This window comes from Panthera uncia, assembly GCF_023721935.1.
Source record: "Panthera uncia isolate 11264 chromosome B2 unlocalized genomic scaffold, Puncia_PCG_1.0 HiC_scaffold_24, whole genome shotgun sequence".
In the NCBI taxonomy this organism is placed as follows: Eukaryota; Metazoa; Chordata; class Mammalia; order Carnivora; family Felidae; genus Panthera; species Panthera uncia.
Genome location: NW_026057580.1, coordinates 68,434,937 through 68,447,184, shown reverse-complemented (window position 1 = coordinate 68,447,184; position 12,248 = coordinate 68,434,937). Strand labels below are relative to the sequence as shown.

At 35.5% G+C, this 12,248-nt stretch overlaps 1 protein-coding gene across 2 annotated transcripts in view; it reads left to right on the top strand.

The window, feature by feature from the left end:
- The window catches only part of WASF1 (WASP family member 1), a 70,499-nt gene extending 61,160 nt beyond the window's left edge, over positions 1-9,339 (top strand). The window contains exons 4-9 of one of the 2 annotated variants that reach the window (XM_049654161.1): positions 437-590; positions 1,634-1,751; positions 3,246-3,415; positions 5,496-5,675; positions 6,759-7,387; positions 8,472-9,339. In XM_049654161.1, coding sequence (XP_049510118.1) covers positions 437-590; positions 1,634-1,751; positions 3,246-3,415; positions 5,496-5,675; positions 6,759-7,387; positions 8,472-8,629 — 1,409 coding nt within the window. In that variant the 3' untranslated portion in view covers positions 8,630-9,339. Of the gene's footprint in view, positions 1-436; positions 591-1,633; positions 1,752-3,242; positions 3,416-5,495; positions 5,676-6,758; positions 7,388-8,471 lie in introns of both variants that reach the window. The other variant, XM_049654160.1, reaches the window with a different exon arrangement.
- The last annotated feature ends 2,909 nt before the right edge of the window (positions 9,340-12,248 follow it).

Here is a 12,248-nt window from a genome sequence, read left to right as displayed (position 1 = left end):
AAGAATGCAACTGAGGACTAAGTAATTCCTTCAGTGTTATTGGTATAAGCTAAATAAAAGTAATAAAGAGAAATGAGAGAAAAAGATTATTTAAAAAAGAAAGAAGAGGATGTAGGTTAGTGGGGGGTAGTAATGGCAAGTAGAGAAAAGTGAAAGGTATTTTTGGTGGGAAATATAGATATGCTTCAGGCATCATTACAGCCTTTTGAGCCTTAGAAATCAAAGGTGCATTGAAACGTATCTGATTGGGAAGATCAGAGACAAAATGATATTGGGACATAATGATAGAGCACTTAAAATGTGGTTCCTGATTCTCAAGCCACTACAGTCACAACTTCCTGAACCATGCTGACTCTTAAACACAGTATGTGAATTTGTCCTTATGTTAAATCCACTTAGTAAAATAAATAAAATACATTTTTGATTTTTGTTTTAGTGTCTTTGCAAGATATAACAATGAGAAAAGCTTTCCGAAGTTCTACGATTCAAGATCAGCAGCTTTTCGACCGCAAGACTTTGCCTATTCCGTTACAGGAGACGTATGATGTTTGTGAACAGCCTCCACCTCTCAATATACTCACTCCGTATAGGTCAGTGGGCTAATAAATATGAAGGCTGGCTATTTACTTTCATACTGCATGTTCAGATAGGTAGCAGTCTACCTTTATATGCTAAATCCCCAAATATGCTTTATGTCACTGGACTTTTGATCAACACAGAGAACCCTCTTTATCCACCACCCTTAGAAAACTTGTGCTTTATTCACTACATACGTTCCCAAGGTTCTGGCATACAAAAGACGAGACTTACTCAAGGGAGTTGTTTTGAGACACAAGGAGTTGTTATTGTCTTTTTAATGTAATATCCGGTCAGATGAAAAATAAAAAGGGCTCAAAATTCCACCACACTAACAAAATTAATATCGTTTTTGCTTGCTCATATCTACTCTTGATCTATATGCATTAAGCCTTTACATAATGAATATGTAGTATCTATTTTAAAAATGTTTTTTACCATTTAAAATAAAATCTGGAATTACTCAGGCTTTCTTTGGGGGTAGTTCCACATGATTTGTTAAATGGGTAATTTAAGATACACCACCCATATCCTGAATAAAATAGTATTCAGATACTTATTCGAAGCGGTTTTATCAGTGTGCAAGTCATTGGATAAAATAACTGTTACTACTAGCATGACAATTAAAGGAAATGTGGGGGGCGGGGGGGTTCGTAAGGTAATAAGTAAATTGCAGTATTGGTAGAAACTCTTTGTAATATCTCCATTGTAAATGATATTATTGTCTTTCAGGCTTTTATCTTTGGCAGAACCTTTTGTAATTACTGGAATTTCCCAGAGGACTTGTAGAAAAGTTGGTATTCAGCACTAGTTAGAGATGAAAATTGTCCAGCCGTTCTTCAGATTAGTAACACCATCTCTGAAAAACTCCTGGGTTTCCATTTTCCTTAGTTTTTTGTCTGATTTGTGAGAATATTGATGCAGTATTCTAATTTATTTCGTCAATATTTTTACACATTCTGTATTTCACTGATAGGAAAAACATTTTAGTAAAATTATTCTGATTGCCTCTCTAAGTCTTACTGATAAATGTTCTAATTGATATTTTTTATTTCAGAGATGATGGTAAAGAAGGTTTGAAATTTTATACCAATCCTTCATATTTCTTTGATCTATGGAAAGAAAAAATGTTGCAAGATACAGAGGATAAGAGGAAGGAAAAGAGGAAACAGAAGGTATTACAAGAGATTGAAAAAATTGAAGTTAGTTTTCATGTATTTGTGTTTTGTTGCATACATGGAACTTTATTAATCTTGTATTTTGTCAGTTTTATACTGAAGTCTTTATAACCACACAGGAGGATCACAGACTAATTGGGGAACAGATGAGCAATCAGATTCTTATATTATGGCATGATAAGTGCCATAACAGAGGTATGCATGGAAGGTTTAGGTAGCACAGAACTACCTGCTTTAGCCAGAGAACAGGGTTGGTAAATGCTTTCAGCAAAGCTTATAATAAATTTCAAAGAACAAATAGGAATTAAGTGGACCAGAGAAGAGAAGGGCATTCTGGCAAGAAGGGATGAAGGAATATTTTGCAGATATTGGCAAAGTAGATTAAGCTAATATTTTCTTAACACAGATCATATCCTAAATGTTTTGGAAAGATTATTTTAATCTCCCTAAATTCCTGTTATCTCTGTCTGCTGTGTTATCATATTCTACTTTGTAATAAACATTTGGATCTGTTTTATTCCATGTTGATGAGAACTAGAAATAAAGAGGGAAGGAAAATTGGATTTAGGCAGAATTATGAAAGATGCAAAATCTGTTCTCATCCTCCCTCTGTTTCTTCTGTAGCTATCTCTTCTCTCCTCCCTTTTCCCCATAATGCCTTCATGTTATTATTTTCTGTACTAGACAGTATCCCAGTGTTCTAGCCAAAGTTTGCAAACTGGTGACTGGCAGCTCAGAGTATGCCTGCAGTCACTGTTTTGTTGGACAAACACAGTGGTTTTAAAATTTTTGAACTGGAAAGCCTTAGTTGGACATGCTTGTTTAGTCACTGTAGTCCCCATCTTATGCCCAACTTTCTTGATTCATGTATGTGATCTGCTTAGCCCCTTTGGGCATTTGACTTCATTACACCTACTCTAGACCCCTCTGTGCTTTTTCCCACAGTTTGATTTAGTTTCTGTTTTGTTTTTTGAATATCCTGTTTCCTGTTGAGTGATACAGTTATCATGAGTTAATTGGATGTTTGGATTTTTTCTAATGTATTGGCTGGCTAATTGGTCACTTTCCAGATTACATAGCCTTAATAAATTTTCAGGTTTTGGTTAAAGGTAGGCAGTGCCATTAATGGTAGAAATTTCACTCATTATAGTAAAAACTAATAGATGTGGGAGCAGAGTTGGTGAATCTGTTTTTCATCTGGAAGGACTTTCTGACCTCAAATTTTATTATGTAGGCATACTGTTTTTATCTGGTGCGTGAATTCAAATTAGAAGTTAAAGAAACATGACAAGAAACTGGGATTACAAGCAAACTAACTAAGATTTAACTCTGAACGTACAAATGAACTGTCTCTGTGTTACTTTAACTATATTATGATGGCATTGTCTTTTTCAGTATTAATGTTAGAATTTTATTTTGATTGTTATAACTTCTTTTTAAAAACTTAGCACTTCAGCATTTGGCTTTGTTTCAATACATCTGTTATAGCAGAAAAATCTAGATCGTCCTCATGAACCAGAAAAAGTGCCAAGAGCACCTCATGACAGGCGGAGAGAATGGCAGAAGCTGGCCCAAGGTCCAGAGCTGGCTGAAGATGATGCTAATCTCTTACATAAGCATATTGAAGTTGCTAATGGCCCAGCCTCTCATTTTGAAACAAGGTTTCTTTTCTTTTTTTGTTTTTTAACAAAATTAATGATAAAATACTGGCTTTATTTCTAATATCTGTGCCTCTTAAGTCTTAAAGTCCTGAACTGTTGAACCAGCTACTTTAGCTATAGAAATCATTTTGAAACCCTGACCACTGTGAGCCTACTAAAGTCTGATCATGGGCAGGTCATTTTCACACCTGGATTTTAGTTTTGTCATCTATAGAAAGAGGTGGTTGGAGGAGATGATCTTCAGGGTTTCATATGAACTCTCAGCTCTCTGTCAGTATTTCAGGCAGAGTCTGCTAGAACTTCATAGTAGAGCAATGGGGTCTGGAATTTCTTTTTGAAATATTACAGATTCACTACATATAAAATAGGAACTGAGAAAGGGTAATATTTTGTTTCTTTTTCTTTCTCCTGACTTCCTTTCTATGCCACATCTCCCACCTCAGTTATATCAGGACTTTTTAAACAAAATCACTCATCCCCTTTTGCAGAGCTATAGAACAGGTCTTTTTCCTTTCTCAGTAGCCAGGGGGCCCCATCTGAGTAACATGCTACCCTAATAAACATTATACTAGCATCTCTCTGTGAAGAAATTTGTGTATAGTTGACTGATTATAGTTATTATTGTATATATTATAATTATTGATTTTTTTTTTAATTTTTTTTTTCAACGTTTTTTATTTATTTTTGGGACAGAGAGAGACAGAGCATGAATGGGGGAGGGGCAGAGAGAGAGGGAGACACAGAATCGGAAACAGGCTCCAGGCTCCGAGCCATCAGCCCAGAGCCTGACGCGGGGCTCGAACTCACGGACCGCGAGATCGTGACCTGGCTGAAGTCGGACGCTTAACCGACTGCGCCACCCAGGCGCCCCTAATTATTGATTTTTTAATGGAAAAAGCGCTTAAAGTTTTCTTTGGAATAATACATGTAAACTATTAGGCCAGTATCTTACCAATTTAGGAGTAATACACATGTAAGATATTTATATGCATTGTTGAAAGAATTGAGATTTATTTTTTTAAATAATAATCTATAGATAAACACTGATTTTTACTGCTGTTACGTAGTTACAGTATTACCAGCATTACCTGATCCAGTACTATAAGTACAATTTCGTTGATTCTTGAACAACAAGGGAGTTAGGGGCACCAATCCCTTGTGCAGTTGAAAATCCACATGTAACTTTTGGCTATCCAAAATTTAGCTACTAATAGCTTACTGTTGACTGGGGAGCCTTACTGAGAACATAAATAATCCATAACACATATTTTGTATGCTATGTGTATTGTATACTGTATTCTTACAACAAAGCTACAGAAAAAATGTTAAGAAAATGATACGGAAAATACATTTACAGTGCTTTACTGTAAAAAATCCTTATATAAGTGGGCCTGCTCAGTTCAAACCTGTGTTCAAAGTCAGCTGTAGTTTCTAATTTGTTTTGTGTACATGTGTCCCCAGCATGCACTACAATCAGCAAATATTTATAAAACCTTCACATGCTCAAGGTATCTGAAATTTTGCTTAAATCTGATCTTATGTCATTTGTTGCTTTGTTACTCAGTTATTTTCTGAGTACCCTAACACCTTTGAAAACATCAAAAAGACAAAACAATGTAGTTAGTCATCCTTGTGGTGCTAGTATCATGGAGGCCTTTCTCGCTGATACAAGATATTTGGAAGTCATTTAGGTTTAAGACTCCAGTTTTCATATTCTAGCTTTTTGTCATTGGCATCTTGTTTAAAAAAATGAAACAGAGGGGTATATAGCTTTGAACACAATTTACTGAAAAGTTAATTTTGTTTATGAGATTCTGTATGTAATACTTTTTATCCTTGTGAATTGAATTAGTATTATATTATGAAATAATAAAATAACTGCAAGGAAAGGTTACATTATGAGCAGCATTCTTTGTTTGAAAATCAAGATAAGTGTAACAAATTTCTGAAGTTTCATAATAGTGATTAAAACGTTGGCATTCAAAAGATAAAGCTTAAATGTTTCCTGTACAACACTTTATACCATTAATAATTCAAGAAAAATACACTGATACTGTATTTTTTTTTTTTTTTTTTTTAGACCTCAGACATATGTGGATCATATGGATGGCTCTTACTCACTTTCTGCCTTGCCATTTAGTCAGATGAGTGAACTTCTGACTAGAGCTGAGGAAAGGGTCTTAGTCAGACCACATGAACCTCCTCCACCCCCACCAATGCATGGAGCGGGAGATGCGAAACCCATACCCACCTGTATCAGGTATGCTGGGACAGGCATTTGATGTTGCTTCTCAGGGGTTGGTAACCTTTTTCTTGAAAGGATCAGCTAGCAAGTGTTTTAGGCTTTGTGGGCATTACGGTTTCTGTCACAACTACTCAACTCTGCCACTGTTGCATGAAAACAGCCATGGACTATACATAAATGACTATTTGTGTTCCAGCTAAACCTTATTTACAAAAACAGGGAGCAATTCGGATTTGACCTGTGGGATGTAATTTGCCAGCCTCTGATAAGAGCTGACCCGTACTCTTGGGAAAAATGTAGCTAATGAGAATTCACTTTAAAGATTAGAGTGTCTTTCATTTTATTATACCTTTATTATCAAGCACATGATGTGTAGTATATTAATAAAAATTAAGAATTTTTAGAATATGGTAAGGGACTAAGAAATGAGAACTAAAGATATGATTATGAGTGTTAACTTGGTATTAGGGGGAATACTTTGAGAATTTGAGAGAGAATAAGCAATTGCTCATAATTTTCAGTAAAGCAGTTTTGAAGTTTATTATAAAATTTTTAATAGGTAAATAGAGATCAGCTTTATAATTTTCAGTTAAAAAGATCAACCTTCTATCACTGAGTCACTCAATGTTCCATCCTCAGGAAGGGTTGACAGTCCTAATTTTCCTTTTGTGGTTTGTAATTAGTTGTTATTGATTTTACTGAAATGACATAATGAGTCTTAATAGCTTCAATATAAATACAGCATTGTAATGACCACAGGTATTGCTGCAAATATTGTAATGTGATAAATGTTGAGTCATTATAAAGACTCCTATCACAGCATAGAATTGAGCCTTTTATTTATCAAAGTAAGCATAAAATGCTTGAGTGTATTCTGACAGGTGCATGAAAGGACGAGACCATCTGGAATCTTAGAAATGAAAGCAACACCCGTTAATTTTCTTGGCAAATTCATTCCATCCTAAATACTGAAGAATTTTTAATTTCTATATGATCATGTTAATACATCTACCTTGATATCATTATTGATAGTCATATGTGTCATGCGGTTCGGTTTTTCTCTTTGAGTAACTTGCTAGGGTTTCTTTATCATTTCAGTTCTGCTACAGGTTTGATAGAAAATCGCCCTCAGTCACCAGCTACAGGCAGGACACCTGTGTTTGTGAGCCCTACCCCCCCGCCTCCTCCACCACCTCTTCCATCTGCCTTGTCAACTTCTTCATTAAGAGCTTCAATGACTTCAACTCCTCCCCCACCAGTACCTCCCCCACCTCCACCTCCAGCCACTGCTTTGCAAGCTCCAGCGGTACCACCGCCTCCAGCTCCTCTTCAGATTGCCCCTGGAGTTCTTCACCCAGCTCCTCCTCCAATTGCACCTCCTCTAGTACAGCCCTCCCCACCAGTAGCTAGAGCTGCCCCAGTATGTGAGACTGTACCAGTTCATCCACTCCCACAAGGTGAAGTCCAGGGGCTGCCTCCACCCCCACCTCCGCCTCCTCTGCCTCCACCTGGCATTCGACCATCGTCACCTGTCACAGTTGCCGCTCTTACTCATCCTCCCTCTGGGCTACATCCAGCTCCATCTACTGCCCCAGGTCCCCATGTTCCATTAATGCCTCCATCTCCTCCATCACAAGTTATACCTGCTTCTGAGCCAAAGCGTCATCCATCAACTCTACCTGTAATCAGTGACGCCAGGAGTGTTCTTCTGGAAGCAATACGAAAAGGTAACTTTCTCCAGGCCATTAAAAGCATTGCTATGGTAGCATTAGGAACTTTCTAAATATTTGGCACAATAACATTTTCTCATTAATAAAATTGTAGATGATCATATTTTTGCACAAGTGGTTTTTAGAAAGGAAAGCTATGTTCAACTTACATTTTTTTTAAGTTTCATTTATTTTGAGGGAGAGCACACGCGAGTAGGGGAAGACCAGCAGGCTCCATGCTGTCAGTGCAGAGCCCAACATGGGGCTCTATCTCACAAATTGAGATCATGATCTGAGCCAAAATCAAGAGTCAGATGCTCAACTGACTGAGCCATCCAGGTGCCCTTAACTTTTATTTTAAATCATTTGCCAGAGAAAATATTACATTTAATTATTTTATTTTCCTACTTGGGGATTCTTAAAATGTTTACTGAATGATTGAGAATATCAGACTTATAAGTTATAGAAAATTTAGTTAAAACCCTTTACATTATGTTTAATATGTATGGTAACTCCTTTAAAAATGGTATTTTCTTCTGTAGTAAGGCTGTCCATTTGGTGTATCAGTGACACTTGCTCTACCAGATGGCTTTACAGGATTAAAGTTCCTCCGTTAGTAACCAAGGAAAGACTTCTCATATTCATTCATTTATTCAGCTGACATTTCCTAAGCACCTACTATAAGCCAAACACTGACAATATAGAATGAAAAATAGTGCCTTTCCCTCAAGTATTGGGGAGAGTAAAGCCACAGAAAACATACTCAACAATGTTTATTTGACCACTGGTTAACTTTTCGGGGGGCGTGGGAGGGGGTTGGTGAGTACAGAGGCACAGTAGACCATCATACCTAAACAAACTGTAGATATTCACTGGGATAGCTAGTAAGTTTGACCAACTAGTATTGCAGATAAGGAAAGAATTAATTGACCAAATTAATGTGATTCTAAATATGATCCTTTCAAATTCTTTTTAATAGATCTTGGTTTTTGTTTTCCTCTTAGTATTTCTCACATGTATGTGATTTTATTCCAAAAAGATTAATAATATGATATATTTAGTATCTTGGCTTACAGTGAATGCTTTGGTTTTTCTCTATCAGGTATTCAGCTACGCAAAGTAGAAGAGCAGCGTGAACAGGAAGCTAAACACGAACGCATTGAAAATGATGTTGCCACCATCCTGTCTCGCCGCATTGCTGTGGAATATAGTGATTCAGAAGATGATTCAGAATTTGATGAAGTAGATTGGTTGGAGTAAGAAAAATGCATTGATAAATATTACAAAACTGAATGCGAATGTCCTTTGTGGTGCTTGTTCTTTGAAAATGTTTGGTCATTCCAGTGTTTTGCTTTCTTTTCCTTATGATAAATAACACTTTTCCTCCATAATTTTTGATTTCTAAGAAAAATATTAGCATACACTTCAAACTAAATGTTTTACAGTGGCTTATCTTTTTTATTTTTCCCTGAAAAGATAATTTGGTCAAATAAACCACTAAGTATTAAGCATGGACAGCTGTTGTTAGAGTAGCAGATTCAGTTTTTTGATATCTTAATTGTGCACTTTGTGAATTTTAATTTAAAGAAAGCAACTGAGATTGAAATCTTGAAGGCAGCTGTATCTATTAATGAGCCTTATTCCATTTCCTGATGTTTTACAAGAGGAAACACTGCCTTGATTATATGAATACACTCAGAAAGTACATTTAGCTAGTAGTATTGAATTCTCTTAAAGGAATGCTTGAATTTTTTTTTTTTTAGTTATTGTTTTACCGTTTTTAAATACTTGCCTTATTTGAATGTTTAGCAGTACCCCCTTCCCACTTATATATTGTGTGGTACGATTTTGCTTGCCTATAAGAGTTTAAAAAATTTCCATGTGAAATACTCAGACATAAACATACATGTAACTTACATTAACTGTTAAGAATAACAGTCTGATTTAATAAATGGTTCATTTTAAAGGTTCATGGGTGTTGTTCTTTGAATAAAACTATTTCTGATAATTTATCAAATATATATATAGTAGGTTTTAAATACATAGATAGTAAGTAAAAAACTTAAAAACCACTTAAGCATATAATTTCCTCTTAATTATACAGATTCATGTTGTCTTGTGTGGAGATAGCTTTTACATCATTTTTTTCCTAAGGTCACAAAATCATTTTTTTTTACAACTCCTTATGCTCTTAAATTAAAATCTCAATTTGCTGTCTAATTTCAGTACACCTTGCCTTCAGTTTAACAGCATTTTTGAAATCATATTTTGCAGTGATAAAGTGACTTGTTAGTGTTTACACAATCCAGATTCAAGGATGGAGGGAAAGCAGCATTTGTACTAGATTGTTTAATGTGAAGTTTTGGTAGCTGTACCATAAATAAGTGACTGTGGTCTTCATCCTTGTTTCTACCCCTTTCACAGTGCAATTTCTAGCTCTCCCATCAAGAGATGGGTTCTTTTTACACCCGCCCCATGAATCTGAGAGTTGTTGAGACTTGTTTGAGCCAATAGCTTTGTCTCAGATTAATCTCACAGTAGCCTGCTGAAAGATCAGAAACTTTGCACAGAGAGCTTTGCCGGGTGTGACCATCTAAGACTAGCCAAGCAAAGCTCACCTGTTGGCCGACTGTAAACAGATGAACAAGGCTAACCAAGATTAGCCCAGCCCAGAAGAATTGTTCAATTGACGTATAAATTTATGAGCAAAATAATAATAATAATAATGCTTATTATCTTACAAAACCTGAGTTTTGAGATGGATTATTTCACGTAGCATTATTGCAGCACCAATTGATAGCTGATAGATGAGGTCATTGATAACTTGATAATTTGAGGGTTATTTAGGTAGATAACTAACAACCTGTACCCTTTGTGGAATAGGAATGAGGAGCTAAGTTCTGTTGTGGCAGTAGTTTGAACATAAAAATTTTTTTCCTAATTGCTCTAATTAACAAAAGATGTGCTCTTTTGGGTAGCTTTGCCTAGAGCAAAAAATTAGATGGCTATTTGAGATTTCTTTCTAACTTTACAAAAATACGCAGTGTTGAATTTAAGTCAAGAAAATACGGCACAGTTTAAAGTTTATCTTCCTAAGTGTGTTATGGCCAAAAGGCAGTAGCTGTATGTAGTTTTTATAAAGCTCAGTTGTGGCCAGTAACCAAAGTGTAATGGTACTGGCATTGGAGTAGTTAAGGGTGATAAAAAAGGAAATGGTTGAAGATCTCTTAATCATAGAAGTGGATCCATTTTATAGCCTGGCAGTACATATCCTAAATAGTTTATGACAGATTATTTTGTTGTTTTTCAGAACATTCCTAAAAGATAAGAAAGTGCCCACAGACTGAAGAGGCCATATATGTTGTGTCTATTTTGAAATCAAAATAACCTTTTGGTCTAGATATTCAGCTTAACTTGGTGAGAGAGATTTGGAACAAATCATTTCAGTGGCCAATTTTAATACCCTAAGAAGAATTAAAGTTCTGGAAAGTACTGGATAATTACTGTCTTCTTATTGCGTTGTAGTACTATTCCATTAGGTCATGAAGTATAGAGGTAGAAAAATGAATTGTATATCATGGGGAAATAATTGGCTTCACTTGTTTGGGTCAAAATTGTCACCTGTTTACCTTCATATTACTAAATTCAACAAACACTTTTTAGTCCTTAAGTTATTTGACATTTAGTCTATATATATCAAACACATACAGAATATATTTATGTGTTATATTTTGTGTGTGTTTTTCAAAAGCTGTCTCTGCCTTTTGTGTGTGTGACGCTGATCTTTCCCCTTCACAATAACGGGCGGACAGAAGAGGAGGGAAATACCAGCGGCCGTGCAGTTGGGGATGGCATTCAGTCATTATAGAGAGGAGGAGAGTGTGTCTATAACTTTTTCTAAGGAATATTTGCAAGCTGCGTATTTATAAGTAATTTTAAGCTATAACTACCACTTTTCATAACTTGATCTATTTGGGCAGATGAGATGACTTCTGAAGCATTTTCATGTTGTAAATATTTATTAAAAGACAGTTAAGGAATATGTTCATTTGGATTGTGTTCTGTAAATTATGAAACACCTCCCTTCATTTCCAGAAAGCCCTACCCTTTCTTCATCAACCCATCTTCTATCCATATTTTTATGAAGTCTTCTTAGATCACCACAACTAGAGTTCATATATATTCTTTTTCAAGTTCTCTAATTCTTTTATTATAAGCTTCCTTCAAGTATACTTAAATGCCATTTTGCATTACAGTTATTACCTATTTGAACGTGCCAAATAGATTACTCACAAGACTGCAGGGGCCTTGTCTTAAATAGACAACTCATAATTATCTCCTCTTATAAACAGGTTCAGAACTACCCTCTTTTTTTCTTCTGTCCACTAGGGCTCTTAAAATCATATCTTCCTAGCCATTGTTCCTCTTCTCAGTAACACAGTTGAGCTGAAACTAGTCCTAACTTTATCAAAACTCTGTGTGTGTGTGTGTGTGTGTGTGTGTGTGTGTGTAATTTAAAAAATAGAAAGCTAGAATTGACTCTTTTGGCCAGAAGGTAAAAGTTATTATTATCTCTGAAGTCTTTTCTTAAGGCAGAGAGCAAATCAAGTATTTTTATTTAATAAGAATCTCATGAATTACTTTCACAATGTCTTTAACTTTGCCCTTAGTAAACATACAACTGCGGTTTGTTGTTTTATTTTCACTCCATTACATTTACCTTGACCTCAGCTTTTTAAAAAACAACCTCCCTAAACTGGAGCAAGTACAAAATAAATTATTTAAAGCTCCTAAATAGTTTAATAAATTCCTTTTGGAGTTTATGATCTCTGTATTGTCTACTCAATAAAACTGTAAATAAACCAACGCAAGATAATTA